The sequence below is a fragment of the Lutra lutra genome, chromosome 6, assembly GCF_902655055.1.
Source record: "Lutra lutra chromosome 6, mLutLut1.2, whole genome shotgun sequence".
NCBI lineage: Eukaryota > Metazoa > Chordata > Mammalia > Carnivora > Mustelidae > Lutra > Lutra lutra.
In genome coordinates, this window is record NC_062283.1 from 130200688 (window position 1) to 130219480 (window position 18793).

At 43.9% G+C, this 18793-nt stretch overlaps 1 protein-coding gene across 3 annotated transcripts in view; it reads left to right on the forward strand.

Moving 5' to 3' along the window:
* The window catches only part of AFG1L (AFG1 like ATPase), a 231639-nt gene extending 221067 nt beyond the window's left edge, over positions 1-10572 (forward strand). For 2 of the 3 annotated variants that reach the window (XM_047734093.1, XM_047734092.1), the window contains 3 exons: positions 4424-4564; positions 7887-8000; positions 10189-10572. In XM_047734093.1, coding sequence (XP_047590049.1) covers positions 4424-4564; positions 7887-8000; positions 10189-10317 — 384 coding nt within the window. In that variant the 3' untranslated portion in view covers positions 10318-10572. Of the gene's footprint in view, positions 1-4423; positions 4565-7886; positions 8001-10188 lie in introns of those variants that run through there. The other variant, XR_007128171.1, reaches the window with a different exon arrangement.
* Positions 10573-18793: the final 8221 nt, after the last annotated feature.

The window sequence follows — 18793 nt, forward strand, 5'->3', positions numbered from 1 at the left end:
TGATCTCACATGTGCGAGATAAATGATAAGATACCCATTATAAAAATGACCCCCCAAAAAAGCATTATTGTTTTTGCTGTTTGAAAGTAATACAAGTTCATGGGGCAGGGGTGGGGGTGGCGGAGATCAAAACAGTGTAAGAAAAAAACAAAATTCATCTTTTATTCCATCAGCCAAAGATAACTGCTGTTCACATTTTGGTTTATATTTTCCTAGACTTTTCCTACGTACATACTAGGATATACAACAAAGGCTTGCCTTGGGAGTGGGGAGTTTGGGCCAAAGAAGAAAGAGTGGGATTTTTTTTTTTTTTTTTTTTTGGTTCAGTTGTTTTGGAGACAAATTGGTATAAAAGAAGGAATAAGCCTGCTCCTTGGGCTATGTTGGGTTTTATGCACCATTCATTCATTCAGTGAATATGAAGCCCTTCCAATGTGCCATGTGCTGGGGTAGGGGTTGTTCATTCTGTGGGTCTGGAGTCTTCCCCGACATGTGGTACTGGTGGTATTACCAAAGAAGTGGGAGGGAGAGGGCCTGAGATAGATGCTGTTTTTGTCATCTATAAATGACTTCATGGAGAGCTAAGGCACCTGGCTGACAGATATCTTGGTGGACCGGAGACAGCAGGAAGGACCAGAAGAAGCAGCTTTTACCTGCTGAGTACAAAGGCAGAAGCAGATTGGAATTAGCCGAATTGTTCACTTGTTTAGGCTGCGTGACTTCATCAGCTCAGAATTAGGTTATTTGATTAGTTAATAAAGAATATAGCTACTATATATTAAGTATCAGTCTGATGTATGCCAAATAGGTACCATGTGTATATTGTTTCATTTGCTTTTCACCAGAACTCCATAAATAGCATTTATTGAGCACTTAGTGTGCGACGGCCACTTTTAAAAGATTTTACGTGCAGTCAGTATTAAAAGATTTTACATGCGAGATCAGGACAAACCTGAGAATTGTCCTGCCATGATCCCCCATTTACAGATGAGGAAATGGAGTTTCAGAGGGATTGCTCAAAGTCACAGGACTGGAAGGGGCAGACCAATGATTCCAAGGCATCTTAACATAGTTTTTGCCCACAGTAGTTTGACTTATTTATGTAATGAAAAATAGCATTTCTGACTAATAAAGAAAACCCCCAATCTCTCACCAAAATCAATCCTGAAAGTTTGTTGAAGACACTCTTTTAGATACCTTCTAAAAGCTTTGTATTTTAAATTAATATTAATCTTATTGGAGCTGATTTCCTTGGGGGAAAAGACATCTTTCTTCAATTAATATATGTCATTCTTCCCATTTTTTTTTTTAAAGATTTAGTTATTCCAGGGGGCATGGGGCAGAGGGAGAATCTTAAACTCCTTGCTGAACACAGAGCCCCAGGAGGGGCTCGATCTCACGACCTTGAGTTCATGACTAAGCCAAAACCAAGAGTTAGATGCTTAACTGACTGTGCCACCCAGGCACCCCCATTCTTCTTATGTTTTTATTTTTATTTGTTTATTTATTTATTTTGAAAGATTTTATTTATTTATATGACAGACAGAGATCACAAGTAGGCAGAGAGGCAGGTAGAGAGAGAGGAAGGGAAGCAGTCTCCCTACTGGGCAGAGAGCCCAATGCGGGGCTCGATCCCAGGACCCTGGGATCATGACCTGAGCCGAAAGCAGAGGCTTTAACCCACTGAGCCACACAGGCCCCCCTCTTCTTATGTTTTTAAAGAAAAAAGTAATATTGTTATCCTTTTGTGGCCTAAATTGGGATTTCTTTGGCAACAAATAACATTTCTTAGTGTTAATGACCTTTTTTTCTGTTGTGGTGGTAAAATAATATATAATGTAAAATTTGCCATTTTAACCATTTTTAAGGATACAGTTCAGTGGCATTAAGTACATTCCCATTGTTGTGCAACCATCACCACTGTCTATTTCTAGAACTCTCTTCATCCCAAAGTGAAACTCGGGATCCACTGAAAACAGTAACCCCTCATTGCCCCCATCACCATTGTTTTTAAAGGAGATAGATAACTACATAAAGCTTAATTTTCTTTACGTGAATGAGCACATAATTGTTTTAGGGATGTGAGTGAAGGGGACATTTGCTAATATAACGGCATATGCAGAACCTTCTGACAAAGGTATATAATTTGTAAAAAGAGCTGAGTGGGCAGAATCCTGATTTCCAGTTGCCCCAGGCACTTCAGGGCTCTCCTGATGATGATTTTCCTTGGGCATGTAGTTATCCTGATAGAAATCACATCCGTGCATAAAGAACGAGTTTAATTATACATAACTATAGACCTGAGATGAGCTGTTGCCTTTTTGTACATATACTTTCTGATTTACAAAAGATGAGACACTAAATCCTGACTTATCTCAAAAAAAGTGGTACGTGTCACCCTCAGAGCCTGTGTGTCTTGTTGTAGGAGTTTTGCTGTTTCCCCAAAGAGGCCGTATGTGGCCTTCCCCCCCCACCCCCGCTGTAGGGAATTGTCTTCTTTATGTGGGATCCCACAGTCTCCGATGGTCCCTGCTGTGACCCTGAGGTCTGGTAGATGCACAAAGACTGATTTAGGGTTTTGGATGGGGTCGGTGGTGGAACATAACTAACCGGTCCTATTGAGAACGTCCTCAACTTGTCATTATTAAGCCTAATCATTTGGGCTCAAACTAATCAAAATAAAAAGCAGCCAAAGTGATCTGAGTGCCCAGGCACTGTACTAAAGGCTTTACATGTATTCTTTCGTGGAATCCTCACAATCCTGTGAGCGAGGAATCAAACTCCCATTTTATAGATAGGAAGACTAAAGGAAGAGAAAGATGATGTGACTTGCCAAAGGTACACCATTAGTAAGTAACAGACTGAGGATTCACTCCGGGTCCATAACAGGCTTAACAGCAGGGTTTTCTCCTAAGAGAGCCCAGGTTAGACAGACAAACCAAAACCCCCACACTCCAGTTCCTGTGTGGCCCAGTGAGTAGGGGAATCTCAGGTAAGGCCAGCCTGGAGGGAAATGGGAAATGGTTGGAGATAAAATGCAGGTAAAGGTTGCCCAGCTAGGAGAGGGACATGGGAAAGCAAGGGTCCCCTCTTCTGGCCCTATTTGTTACCTAGTTGGTGAGAGGAGATGGGAGGAAGGGACCTCTCTAAGCAGATTTCCAAAGGAGCTGGGTCATTCTTTGTGCTCTCTCCTGTTTCCTCCCCCTTTGCCAGGGTCTCGTAATTGCTGCATCCTTCTTAGAGCTGCTCTCCCTCGAGGGAACCACTTCCCCAGAGTTTGACTCTGATTTACTCTCTCCTCTGCACACCCGCATGAGAGGTCTCTTTTCCTGAGTGTGACTTGTTTCCGCTACTTGTTAGGAGAGTGTAGGCTTCAATGGTTGGGCTCTGCAGTGGGGATGATGGTCTCCCCTCCTCACAAATCCCTAACTCTCCCAAGAACATAGCCAAATCTGCATTTCTGGAAGAAGTTTTGATGCAAATGACTCCCCCAGGGAGGGAGACCTTTCTGGACAGGGAGCAGTGTTGACGGATTCTGCCAGAAATTGAGGGGGCTCAGCTGTCTGTGTCCCAGGGATGGGTCCTGGTGACCCAGGAACTTCCAGAAGTACCTCAGAGTAGCTCCTGGCCCACTCAGGCCCCGGTCTCATCCACGCTGTAGAAGGGCCAGAAACACTCATCCATGTGCAACTTAAAAAGACAGGTAACACTTGCTGGGAATGTTCCTAACCCCAAAGGATGTTTGCTGATAGCTTTCACAAATTTCATGATTTAAAGTCGTGTTTTGGGAACAAGTGCCTTATATCGTAGGTGGCGCCTTTGTGGATAATTTTGTGAACCTTGAGTGTTGTACCCTCCTCACAGTAAGAGGGAGCAGTATGCACCAAATTATGCTGCAGGCCCCTGTCTGCCTCTGGTCATTAACCTGTCTGGTATTTCCTACAGAAGTTAGCTATGTTCACGACACTGCACCTGAACAACTCTATTTCAAATTAAATGAGAAAGATTTTCTGATGATTTCACACTGGAACATAGTCTTTATTTCAAAATGGCGATAGAAGAGTTGGCACACCATGATAAGATGGCCCATTTAACAGCAGCGACAGCTTGCATTGGAGTCATAGGAAGGATTTTTTGGGGCATGTTTAGAGTTATGTCATAGAAATTGAAAAACAGAAGGCTGAGGTGGCTTGTGATACTCCCCACCACACTCTTGTCTTCTCTCTCGCCCCTTTTCTATGTCACTGTTACAATTACAGTAGATACCCTCCTTAGCCCACAGTGAAAACACTGCTCCGTTTGGCCAAGTCACACCAAAGCTGCCGCCTAGATCACACCATGACCAGAAAAAGAGGTGTTTTCAAATTCTGGGCCACTGGAATTGGCTTCGGTTTTCTAGTCTTCATTTTCATTTTAATTACAGCCACTTGGAGCCAGTGACTATCTGGAACTGTCAAAGAATTTCGATACAGTATTCTTACGAAACATTCCCCAATTTACACTGGCCAAGAGGACACAGGCTCGAAGATTCATCACTCTCATTGATAACTTCTATGATTTCAAGGTAAGGATGTAATGCATTTTTCTCAAGACTAAACAAGTCGGATGGCCTGGACTGGAATCCTGGGTTATTCTCTGTGCCTCAGTGCCCTCATCTACAAATTGGGGGGATAATAGTATTTCCTTCTGAGAATTGTTGAGGGCAAGATAAGCTAATCCATGAAAAGCACTCAGAACAACACTTGGCACAAGCCAAAGGCTGTATACATAATATCAGCGATAGCAGTAAAAGTAGTGGGATTGTCAGGCTTCCATCAGAAGACACTGTGATGTTAACGATGCCATCATAGACATAGAATGAAAAATGTGCATGCTTAGTGATGAACAACAGAATGCCTTACCTAGATCGAGTGCTCAGTCAGTTCACGAGTTGCATGAATAAATGACTGGACTGAAAAAATAATGAACAAATGAATGAATGATGAGGGATCCTCCTCACTATTGGAGCTCTCTCTCCCTGTGACCCAGAAACCCTCGCAACTAGCCTTGCATCATCTTTTTGTTTGTTTAAGCCATGAGCCCGTGTCCATTCATCAGATGCAGTATAGCCTGATTAAAGAATGGGCTTTAAGCTAGGCTGTCCGCCTTAAGGACCACCTTAATCTCTCGAGCCACAGTTGCCTTCTGTAGAAGAAGAGGGGAATAATAGTGCTTATTCCATATGGTTGTTGCGAGGATTAAATGACCACGTAAGGCACTTTCAGTGAAGGTGAGCCCCTATTAATAGTCTATATCTGTGGGGCACCTGGGTGGCTCAGTCAATTGAGGACCCAATTCTTGGTTTCAGTTCAGGTCATAATCTTGGGGTGAAGAGATCGAGCACCCTCGTCGGACACCACGCTCAACAGGGAGTCTGCTTGAGATCCTCCCTCTCCCTCTACCCCTCCCTGCCATGCTCATGCTCTCTCTCTCTCATAAATAAATAGATCTTTTTAAAAATATATCTGTAGGGCGCCTGGGTGGCTTAGTTGTTAAGCTGAGGATTAACAGCTTCAGCTCAGGTCATGATCCCAGGGTCCTGGGATTGAGACCCGCATCCTGCTCCCTGCTCAGTGGGAAGCCTGCTTCTCCCTTTCCCACTCCTCTTGATTGTATTCCCTCTCTCACTGTCTCCTTGGTGTCAAATAATAAACTCATATATGTATATACATATGTATATATATATATATCTATAAATACATATTTATAGTAAAAGCACAAGTATGACTTCAAAATAGAGTTAAATATCCATAGAGTTAAATATATTACTAGTAGTTACAATATTTCTCCTTATTGTACAGAAATAGAGCAGTGATTCTAAAATTGAAGGGATTTTGAGGGGAGGAGGAAAGTACCAGAATCCACTGGGAGGAAGAGATAAAATTTTAATGTTTCTTTTATTCACTCATTCAACAACCTTTCTCATGCCAAGTGCAGCGCTAAATATTAGAAGTTCAACAACAGGCAAAGCCAGATCTCGCGCCTGCCTTCCTAGAACTTACATCTAGTGTCAGAGAAGCATTCATCAAATACCCACAGAACTAAATGTGAAGTCATCCCTGAGGTCTAGTCTCTTGGAAGGATCGAGAGAGGAGTGTGGTGCCGTGAGGTCGGGGGGAGAGTAGACTGATCTCTCGGGGGCTGGGGCTGGACCTGGGGAAGTCCTGCTGAGGATGACCTACATCAGAGTCCCCCGGGCTACTTAAGATCCACGTTCCAGAGCCTACTCCACTCCCACTCCAGTAAATGAACCTGATCCTAGGGGATGGACCTGAAAACCTGCATGTTCGCAAGCTCCTCAACTGCTGCTTACAAGCGCTGAGAAGTGATGCCGAAACTCCGCCCCCTTTGCAGCAAAGGCCCAGTGGCAGGCTTGAGCATGGAGGGCACCTACCTTGGCTCAGGTCCAGTGCTGAGAGGAGTCTGCCATAGTGAGGGACATTCAAATGGGCTACACACACACTCCCAGAGGGCTGGCGTACATGGGCTCAGGGAGGCAGGAGAGGCAGGAAGCTGAGAACACCAGAACTCGGGGTTCAGGTCCTGTCACTGACCAGACCCCACTCTGAAATAATCATGTGGGGTCCAGAATGAAAGGAGTGAGCCTGGAGGTGGCCGTCTGTTTTTAGAGGGCTAATGCTTCAAGAAAAAGTGGTAGAGGGGGCATTAGTGTGTGGTTCTTAGAGTAGGAGGATTGATAAAACTCTCATCTACATGTCAGCTAGGAATACCTTAAAGACAACATATGGTCCCCAGTCCTCTGTCCCATCCCCCTCGTCCTGTTTCACACCCACCGTTTCACTTCTTAGTTAATGGGAAGGAAGAGTTCTATGCAGTGTGGCAGAGAGCCAGAACTGCTCTCCTGACATTTGCTTAAACTACATCACACATTTAGAGTTTATGTTGTTTGTTTAAAGAATAGTTGCAGTGATCTTATTTCAGAAGTTGGGAGCATCAAGTAGGCATTAGTCCGGAGTGTATTCATGGAAATTTGTGGAATCAGGGTATTCATATCTAAATAATGAAAATAGGGTCATTTGTGGTTAAAAGTAATGTCTAAGAGAGGGTAGAAGGCTATCCAGATACGTAAAAACAATTCCCAAATGTCATACATTATTTTAAGGTCTTGGCATCGTTGTTTAAATAATGATGTTTAAAAGGTAGCTGTCAATCCTGAAAACAAATTCAGAACTTACTAAACAACAAGAAGAGTATGTTTGTATTTTAACTGGTGGACGTGAAATTTATAAAGATAGAAAAGCTGTTTCCAATATATGGTCACATGTGCACACTCACTCAAACACTGTGTAATCAAGAAATATTCATGTCAAGCTTAGTCTTTTTGAAGAATGTCTTGGTAGAAAAAAAAATGTCTTGGTAGGATGCTGATACAAATGTGGGTTCTAGACAGTCAGGGTCTAATGAGAGTAGTGATGCATTGAACTCACCACTCACCTATGCACAAGATGGTAACCTCTTTGCAGTACACAGAAGGTCCTCCCTGCACACACAGGCCCCAGACAGCTGGGTGTAAATGGCCCCCCCAGGGTGTAATGGAAAGCCCACTGGACTTCCAACTGGGAGACCTGAGCTGGCACCATGAGCTGAGAGAGAGCTCTCCAGGCCTCAAGTCACCCAATAAAACCATTGCTCCCTACTCTATAGGTTGTCACAAGCTGTGTGGAAATCTTTTGAAAAGCACTCTGCAGTTAAAAAATATCCCATTAAAGAGACACAAACTTAGCACCCTGTGATGGCAAACAAATTTTATTTTGTGAAGGATTTGTTCCTGCTTTCAACGTGTGAAATGTAAGGAGCGCCACCCTTCAGGCCTCTTTCTCTTCCAGGTGCGCGTCATCTGCTCCGCAGCGACCCCTATAGGAAGCTTGTTTTTGCATCAACATCATGACAGTGAGTTGGAGCAAAGCAGAATACTGATGGATGATTTGGGGCTGAGCCAGGTAGGCAATATCACATGATCCCTTTTTATTATAAAGCAGCCTCGTTGTTTTTGTTTTTTTACGTGGCTACATTTTGAAGAAGGAACAGAGTATATATTTAACCATTGATTTGCTGCTTCCTCTTAAAGCCAATAGAGCAGACTTCTTCTCAGTATCACTAAATGTAAGGCATATAGTCTTAGGGCAGAAGGGATCTTCATGCTCCGTTTTTGCATGTAACGAAAACACAGCCCAGAGAGGAGGACCCGTGGGCCTGTGCTCACACCGATGACTAAGGGCAGGCCAGAGCCGGACACCAGGGCACCCATGTCTGGTTCTGGGCTCGTTCTGCTACACTACGTGCCTTTTCCAGATACTCTTCGTGTCTACTGGATTTGTAGAGCACGAGATACAGTGTCCAAGCATGAGGGATGGCTACTCCAGGACGGTGAAGTACCTAGCAAGGCCCTTGGCTTACAGAGAAATCCATTATTCATCTGCCAGCCCCATTCTGTAAACATTTCAGGAGCATCTGTGGTGCAGGGCTCTAGGGACACGCTGTGGAGAACGAGCCAGTGCTGGCCTGTTTCTTCTGGAGCTTGGGGTCTGGTGATTCGCCCCAGGCCAAGTGGAAGTGATTTTACATTTCCTCCTTCTGTCTGAACATTACAGGGCATATTTCTCAACAGTTGAAATATTAGTCAAAATTTTAAAGCTGTCCATAAACACTTACCTCCAGAATGAGGGGAGCCCCATTCTTCTAACCCCAGAGGTGAAAGGCCATTTGGAATGAGGAAACAGTTCCTTATTGACCTGAGTAGAAGTTATGCATTCTTAGGAGTCTGGGGGAAATGAGGCCTATAACTCATTTAAAAAGTGAACTTTCCAAATAAGACTACATAAACCTATGTGTAGAAATAAAGAGTTGCTTATAAACCCATATGCTGGTGGTTTCTCTAAGAGCAATACATCTATCCAAGTAATGTCTTTTACTGTTTGAAAAGACAGAGGGGCCTTATCTTTTCCATTTCTTTTTTTTTTTTTAATATTTTATTTATTTATTTGACAGACAGAGGTCACAAGTAGGCAGAGAGGCAGGCAGAGAGAGAGAGGAGGAAGCAGGCTCCCCGCTGAGCAGAGAGCCCGATGCGGGGCTCGATTCCAGGACCCTGAGATCATGACCCGAGCCGAAGGCAGAGGCTTTAACCCACTGAGCCACCCAGGTGCCCCATCTTTTCCATTTCTAAAGTTCCTTAAATCATTGATTCTTCAAGTTTCCTCCCTAGGATCAGGGCTCAGAAAGAGGGCCAAGCAAGCTCTGCATGCAGGGCTAACATTACACGAGGAACTGAGGGCTCGTGACCACAGGGTTCTGGGGCTTTGCGGTGGGTGAGCCCAGAAGGCATGAACTAAGGAGTCCAGAAGTTTTCTCTGAGGAAGCAAGCTAGCAAACTGCTAAGGAAAGAGACACAGTTGCTCTTTCTCATGTACTGGCCACAAGCCCACGTTGGTATCACCAGACTGTTTGCTGGCCTCACAGAGGGATTCCCAAACTTAACCCTAGTTAAGTAGCTCAAGACAGCTCAAGATCCAGCTCTCGGGCTGGATCTCCAGGCCCATAGACCTCTCTGCCCGCCAGTGCAGAAAAGGCTCTGCGGAGGCTTGGCCTCAGGGCCTCTTGTCGGGAATGTGGCCCAGCCCAGGGCGCTCTGGGGGAGGCTGTCAGCCTCTTCCTAACTTGCCCGAACCTCTGTTTGTTGGTGTTACTTATTTCTGGCATCCATTTTTGGAGAAAGAATTCTTTTTCTGTCTGACATTGTCCTTCCTTTAGGTCTTGCAGGAGATTTTCATCCTGCAAAATCTTTCTTCATGTAGAAATCTTCATATTTGGATTTTGGGGCAATGTTTCAGCATCAGTTATTCTTCTCATGTTTTCCCTATTGTTTTCTCCCCGGTAATATGTTCTGTCTATTGGTTATTGGTTTAAAGTAGTTGATTTTCTAGTCTAATTTAAGAGATTGTATGTGACAATACAGAACCTTTTATAATCCCAACCTAAAAAGGTAAACCTAAAATGTTGTTTTAAGCCTGTACTTAGTTCTGTAAATTTTTATTTGTGGTAGTTTTCATTGGTGCTGGGTTGGTTTGTTTTTGATTTTGTTTTTTGTTTGTTTCTTTTTGGTTTTTTGGTTTGTGTTTTGGTAACCAGGACTCAGCAGAAGGACTCTCCATGTTTACTGGAGAAGAGGAAATCTTTGCATTTCAGCGCACGCTTTCCCGACTCACCGAAATGCAGACGGAGCAGTACTGGAATGAAGGGGACAGAAGCAAGAAGTAACCATCGCTTTTGTGTGAATAAAACTCGGGACAAATGATTACGGCAGGGAGAACTCTTTTTTATGGGACTTGAAGGAATCATTTTTCTCATCATTAATTATGTACCTTGTCCTCTGGACCATTTTTTATCTCAAATTGCTGTCAAAGATGGAGTGGATTAGTTAAGTTAAAGCCATTGTTATGGGTTTACTTTTTGCCTGTTTATTTGGCTTTATTTCTGCACTACAAAATTAAAATCATCACTCCTGAAGATTAATGTAGGACCAGACATCTTGGCTTCATATTAAGCCACCTGAACAACACACACACGCACATGCACACACACCACATGCACACATGCACAAGGCACGATTAAATGCAGTGTCATTCTAGACATCTCCAAGCTTTGGCTACCTGGTAGCTGCATGTGACAAACACACCTTTTATGAGAGGGGGAACAAAACCCTACACTTCAGTACAAAGCAGAGAAACTTTCTGATTCCATTATAAACTAAAGAGAACCACATTTTAGAATATGGGCTTATACATGTGATTTGGGGGGCTCTATAAATTATACAAAAATCTCCTAGGCTTTCACAACTGGAGAGTATGTTTTTTTCACTCTGAGATCAAGCTTGGCAGGCAGGAGCGGATCTTACGTGGACACAGAGTTGCCTGAAAAAATTGGGAATTATGTCACCATAGAATAAGGAGCGAGGGTGTCAAATTCTAACCGACAGGCAGAGCCCACAATCTTGACCGCCGGCAGGAGGACAGATACCAGGAAAAGGTGCCAGTGAAAGCGAGTCAGGAGGAGACAGAGACCTGGGCACACCAACAGCAGAGCGGACTCCCTTTCACCTTAGCCAGCAGGACCCCGGGGGACACGAGGCTGCTTCCCACCACCTGGACGCGTTTGCTCTGGTTGTGGAACCCCACCCCCAACCCTTGCTTCTGCTTCTGCCATGAGATGGGTTTCGTGGTAAATAGGGAAGAACAAAAATCCGACTTGTCCTTCACTGAGGTCATTCCTTGATTCCTTCAGGCACCACCTGACTTGGCTCCTCTTTTCACAGAAGGGATCTTAGTTGAGGCTGTTAGGAGAGTCTGAATCCCTCTTCAAGCAAAGAAGGAAAAACGTGACATCTTTTACAGTGTTGTGAAAATCGGGTTTTTTTAGGGGCAGGCACAATTCCCAAAAAATGGTTACAGTTGTCAACATAAGTAAGCTCTTTGAATCAATTTCATTTGTAAGTGAATGATCTATGCACGTGAGTCTATTTTGGACGTTAACTGAAGTCGAGCAGCTAGATGGATAGGGCACCCACGTGTAGACAAAAGTTTAAATCATGGCTTCTGAAAATTAAATGTGGGTTTACAAACGTTGAAGTTTTCTAAAATTGAAGTATAGTTGACACAATATTACTTTAGTTTCAAGTGTACAGCGTGATTCAACTGGTCTATCTCTACACTGTGCTGTGCTCACCACAGGTGTAGCTGCTTTCTGTCCCCACACAACACAATCAAAGTACCATCAACAGTAGTCCCTGTGCTGTGCCTTTTTTTTAAAAGATTTTATTTATTTGAGAGAGAGCATGAGTTGGTGAGGAGAGTTGGGGTGGTGGGAGTGAGGGTGAAGCAGATGGAGAGGGAGGGAGAGGCAGACTCTCAGCTGAGCAGGGAGCCCGATGCGGGGCTCGATCCCAGGACCCTGGGATCATGACCTGAGCTGAAGGCAGATGCTTGACCTACTGAGCCACCCAGGCGCCCCTATGCTTAGCCTTTTAATCCATAACTGGAAGCCTGTATCTCCCACTCCCCTTTACCCATTCTGCCCATCCCCTTTCCCCTCTGGCAGCCATCAGTTCTCTATATTTATGGATTTGTTTCTGCTTTTTGTTTTGTTTTTGATTCCACATGTAAGTGAAATCACACGGTTTTTGTCTTTCTGTCTGACTTATTTCACTAGCATAATATCTTCCAGGTTCACCCGTCTTGTCGCACACAGTGAGATCTCATCCCCTTTTATAGCTAAGTATAAAAATATCTTTATTGAAGTGAAACAAAAAAGAGTTCAAAAGAGCCACACTTATTGCCAGACATTGACATGATCTCAGATAAAAAAAAAATGTATCCTTGAGAGTTATATAATTGTCCCTGTTTATAGATAAGGAACCAAGGCTTGGCAAAGTTAAGTAGCTAGACCTGAGATTCTCAGCTATAAAACTCAGGGACTGTACCATATCACCTCTATGGAAAAGAGATTATTTTAAATAGTCATTTTAAAAAAAAATCAGTGAAGATGAATTTACAACAGAACCATTGGCTTTGAACTCAATAAATATAAAATATGTTACTCGTTTCTATCAATCTTAGCTTTTGGCTTTTCACATTTCTTTGGCAGTTGTGCTGCACCTTAATAAAAAGACTGTATGAATGAATGGACAGAGACAGATGGACAGCCTGATTGCTAGAAAGAAGAACTGTCTCTGAGTGTGTTGGCTGTATGGGAAATAGTCCCCAGTCAGGTTCTATGGTAAACATTCACCTGAGGTCAGAAATTTGGACCTCGGTTTTAATTTTTGCCTGGAAACAATGATGTGATCTTGGTTAGACCTCTGGTTCAATGCACGGAAGCCCACGGGATTCTCACCGTAACTGCCCCACATTTTGGTATTAAGGAACTTAAACTTTTAAATATTGTCTCTGTAGGGCAAAACTGTAGTTTCGGTTTCACCTGAATGCTTGGATCATGTTCCCACTTCTGTCCCATCCCCTTTCCCCATGTCCTCCTGGGCCTGGGAGGATAGGCTATAGTGAAGGTTCTGAGCAGGGAGTGGGGGAGGGGGAATTCCATGGTGGCTGGAAATGGCCCATCTTTGTCTCCATCTCTTCTGCCCAAAGTCTATTTCGTAAAACAGCCTGCAAGAAAGAGAAATTAAAGTCATAAAGACTTTTGTCTTAAAAACAAAAACAAACAAACAAAAAAAACAATAAAAAACTGTTTCCAGGAAATAGTATGATACTAAAAGAAAATTAATGCCAAAATGAGACATGAAAAACAACTTTTAGATTGGAAAGCAGTATTTCAATTCATGTGTTTTTCTTCCAAGTCCTCTCCCTATTACATTCTCAGCATTCCAGTCTCTCTCCTTGGGGTTGCATGAAATCTCTCAGCACAAATGCTCTCTCTCTCTTTTTAATGCTTTAAATTGATACTTGAACACGGGGTTTGAGCTGAGGATACTCCTACTCACCTAGAAACTCAGACCGAGGAAATCTTCAGAGTGGGGAAGATGCCCAGGGCACCCTCTGCAATGACCCCTCATTTCCAAACTCAGAAAAGAAATTAAGTAGGGGGGAGGGAGGAGGAAAACTTTTTTTTTAAAAAGGAGAAAGAAAAATCTGATCACTGCATTATTCTTGCTGGATAGGCTTATGGGCCAACACCAGTAATAATGGAAAGAAAAACATGGTGGACCTAAAGAACTTTTAACCTATTTGTTTATAAAATGCAAAAGACCATAGGACCATTCTAGTCAAATTTATTCATTTTCAGTGGGATTTCAAATTTTGTCATAAGGAAATACTATAATCTTCCTGCAGCATATTTTTTGTACCCACAAGCGTACAAATTACATGATATTTAAATGACTTGGAATCCTGAAAAAAAATTAAGATTTCACCTGTAAAATATGTAAATGGATGTGCTCAGATCCATTTATTTATTTAACACATAGTGCTTACTCTGTGCTGGGCATGGTTCTAATGCTTTGTACATAAAACTCTTTTGATCCATGTAACAGTCCTGTGAACTGGGTACCACTCTTACCATTCCACACACAGAGAAGCCGAGGCACAGAAAATGATAAAAAGACATACTGAATTGCTAACATGTACATTGGAGCCAAGAAATAAGCCACATACTAATTTACGAAGCTTTCCACTTAACTACTTTGGTCCTGAAAACAGCCTCCCTCGCCCAGGTGCTTGAACCTACACTTGGAGCCCTTTCCTCTGGAATCGAAGCCCCCCGAGACAGTGGGGCCCTGGGGCCCTGACATTTGGTTTCCTGACTGATTGCCAGAATCTGGCAGCAAGTCTGTAATGAGTGAGATCGTGATCCTGGAAATTATCATCATCAGATCTCCTCACCTGTAAGACATCCCTTGCTGGTAGAAAAAGATTTTCTCGGGAGATGGGAGTTTACATGTTTAGAATAAGGCAGAATTAAGCTTTGTTTTTCCAATGGGCATAGCAGTTCATTTCCCTGGAACATAAAATTAAAACTAACCAAATCTGTCCTCCCTGTTGAATGTCTACTGACTCTGTCCAGCTTTGCACTGGAAACTTCTCATCTGTTACCTCAGCAGGCCCCTTGGCGTGGTCCAACGTGTCTACTGACCTGTCCTCTGTGAAAACATGAAACTCCAGAGGATATCTGCCTTTCCTGCTTGCTTAAGAAGTCTTCCAGAGGTTATCCTGAGAAGTTTCCTGCGTCAGGCTGTACTTTGGGTCCCCCGCTGGTCTCTATGCTCTTCTGCCTGCTCCTCTCATCCGAGCACAATGGGAAGGGTTCAGGATCTGGTCTGCCAACTTTTGCTTTGTGACCTTGACCTCATATTCTGAGCCTCAGTTTTCTCATATGAATGAGAACAGTAATACCCATTTCCTAGAGTTATTCTGAGTTGAATTGGTGAAACGTACTTTGCAAATGGGAAGCGTTAAGTGAAGAGGAGTTATCGATATTAATAATGAGGATTATAATAAATGCTGACTCTGCATTGTAGCCTTTGAGGAGTACAAACAGGAGATGGCACATCCCAGCCCAATACGGTTTCTAAAGAAGGGAAAAGAGACACATTAAATGGCTAGACCCATTAATTCTGGCTTAATGAGATGCAGTGAAGATTGTCGAATTCAAATATATCCTTTCAGGACTAGAGAGAAAATGGACTGGCGCCCGGTTGGCAAACATCGAAGATTTCCCAGAAAGAGGGCTCCATCTTGTGGTCAGTGGGATGAACTGACAGAAAAAAATCCAAGAATCCCGCAGGGTTGGAGAACCGGGGGCTCTCCAAGCGGCAGGTTCCCAGGCCGAGGTCCCACCCCCAGAGAGCCTGATGCACTTGGTCAGATGTGGGGTCTCAGGACCGTACCTGTTCATGTTCCCATGGGATTCTAATGGCCAGCGAGGGTTGACAGCTGTCCACGAGGAGCTTGTGCCCATGACCGCACAGCTAGAAAGCACGTTAAGAGTTGAGCCTACAGCTGGGTCTTCGGCCTCCCATGCCAGGCCACTTGCCAGGGAGCAAAAGCTGCTGCTTAGAGGTCCTGGAGCCCAGGCTGTAACATAGGAGGGCATCTCAAGGGCCTCCCTGCTGCCTCCCAGTGACTTCTCTCCTCCTTCCTCCTGTCATCTTATGCACTCCTTCTGTTGTGATGGGACACATCGTGTTGCTTCTGGAAAATTCAGTTGTATACTTGTGAGGGAAAGTGAGAAAGGTCCAGAGTGTCTTAGTGATATTCTGAAAAATAGTTTTGACCTCACAGACTCAATTGAATAGACTTTGGACTATTCTTGGCCAAGGTTGAGTTGATTGCTAAAGGGATAATGGGTTCCTGTGAGCCCCAATGGGGCCCAGTGCCCAAGAGCTGGTGTAGGGAATGGGACTGGGGAAGGCACAGAGCCTGGGAAGGGGTGGGGCTAAGCCAGATGAGAATTTGAATACAGGAGAAAGATGGTGGCCAGGCTACCTAATGAAACCTCTCCCTCTCTCTGGCCAGCCCTAACTTCCTGATCACCAAGGGCTGTAGTCGTCAGTCAGTCCCTCCTGCTGTTCTCAAGCACTTGGTGCTTCGCCACCTTGGCCCTACCCTCACAGCTCTCTCTCCTCCAGCTGCTTGGTTCTCTTCCTGCCTCTTACGTCCTCCTTCTCTGAATGCTTCTGGCTCCTTTTCCTTTTTCTTGCCCCTCCTCCCAGTTCTTTCTGGAACCCATTAAAAATGGTAACTAAAGTTTTGTTATATATTATAACATATATATAATTATATATGCATATAGAACATAAATATATATACAATCATACTATTTGTATCATATTATACAAAATACTTTTGTACGTATCATCTTCATGTTCTCTCCCTGACCCCCACAGCTATGAATACCCCCCAATGCCGGTAAATCCCAAGTGCGAAACCCCATCCCTGACTTTCCCCAATCTTCTGCTCTGTATGGCTGGAACTCTCCTCCTGAATGTTCTTTAAATTCGGTATGTCCAAAGGGTTGCTTGTTTCAACCCAGTCTTCCAAGTCCACAATATCTTCTTGCAATGATATCATCCCAGGCACCCATGCAGCCATAATACTCTATGTTTGGCAAGGGCCAGCCATGTTGGGAGCGGAAGTAACAGAGATAAGAAGCAGGTTGATACATGCTTGAGAAATGGTTCAAGCAAGTATTTGTGCAGGTAGATGGCCGGTTATCAGAATGAGTAACAAACCCAACAATCTGAAGACAGGAGTGATTGAAGAAAGCATAATCCCAAGCCCTCTGGGCCTATCCTGAGTTTCCACAGTAACTGAATTAGGTCTGGCATCTCCCCTGTCCTCCTCCTTCACTCTGGGGCTGAGGAGAGTTTGGAGTCTTACAGAACTATGCTGGCCTTCAGGAATATAATAGATGGTTGATAGTTCTCATTCCTCTTGCTCAGTCTCTAACTTAAGGAATTCTGAGTTTCTTATGGTGAGGCCCTCTGCCAGGTGCCATGTGGGATATGACGATGTAAATGCTTACAGAATTGTGGGTTTTTTTGGTAAGGGAGTCTATGTGTTGACTCAGATGTTCCTTAAGGAAATCTCTCTAGGTCAAAATAAAAACTAGCAGTGGGCAGGGATGAGCCATACTTGTTGAGTGTCCCCCAAATCTTAGCTAAGACAAAGACTTTGTGTTTGGGGATTCAGATAATAAACTCAGAAAATGCTTGGAATCTAGACAATCTGGCTTAACCCATTTCATGTTCTTATCTCCAGCCTGCATCTCCCCTTCGCTTCAGCTCCACCTCCACCTCCACAGTCCGGACACCGTTCTCCATCCCCTGCAAGACAGGGAGACTCTAACACAAAGATCCCTCCAAGAACTCCCTCAGGGAAGACCAGAAAGAACCTCGTTCTCCAGCTGTGGCAGATGTTACTAGAACCTGCCCATTGTCTAGTTCACTTTTCCTTCCAAGGTTATGGGAGGATCACATCTCCCGGCCCCTCCGAAGTTAGGCAAGGCCGTGTGACTAAGTTCTAAGCAATCAGTGGTGAGCAAAATGATGTGTTGCTTCCAAGGTGAAGAACTCAGTTGGTTTGAAATCTTCTAGATTACTCTTCTTTTGCCATGGAAAACAGGGAAATAAATTAAGATAGATACAGCCAAGATGAAAAGTAGCTTGAGGGCACCTGGGTGACTCAGTATGTTAAGCGTCAGACTCTTGATCTCCACTCAGTTTATGATCTAAGGGTTGTGGGATCGAGCCCTGTGTTGGGCTCTGTGCTCAGAGAGGGGATTCTCTCCCTCTCCATCTTCTCCTACTCTCTCTCTCTCTCTCAAATAAATAAATCTTAGAAAGGAAGGAAGGAAGGAAGAGAAAAGGAAAAGTAGCCTGGAATGCTGAACCACCACATGGAAACCCATGGTGAATGTTGCATGAGCAAGGAATACAATTACATTCTGATAAGCCACGGAGATTTTTGGTGCTGCCTGTGTATTGCACCATAAACCAGCCTCTTTTGACTAGGGACCAGTCATCCTCTGGGCCAGCTCTTTTCATTTTTGTTCATTGTCTGAGGACCTCACTCTTCCCTGAGAATTCATACTAAGAATGGCGTCTCTCTTCAGCTCCAGCTCCAGATTCCCCTGCCATGCCCCTAGGAGGGCGGAGCAATGTCAGCTTCTCTTTCTCTACTCTCCCAAACTCCAACATTCATACTTATGCTATAACTGCTCTCACCAGACCCACCTCATTCCTTAATTTTAAGTACTTTGTAAAATACTTGCTCTTTCTAATACTTTCTTCTTCTGTGTGTTCATGGCCACAGTGAACACATTAGGAGGACAGGTTCAAATTTATCCATCTGCTCAAGTAAAAGTCTGTACCAGGGAGAAACATTGGCAGAGATGAAAGCCACCCAACCAAAGAAGACTAGATAGGGCATAAAATCAAAAAGCCCTAGAACACATGTTTATGCTGATTCATACTGGGTCCAATCCCTTCATTCACCCAATGGGGTAGGAACCCAGAGGCCACCCAACAGAAGGGCCGGGTGGGGGGGAAGAAATGAGCACTGGTTAGGAGTCAGGAGTCCATCTGAGACCCCGTACTGCTACTGGGCATGCCTCTCCTTGGGTACGTTGCTTAATATTACTCTTTGGGACTCATTTGTGATGTTTTCCTCTGAAGCTCTGACATTTCATCATTTGGTTCAATAGTGTACAAATCTAAGTAGCCAAT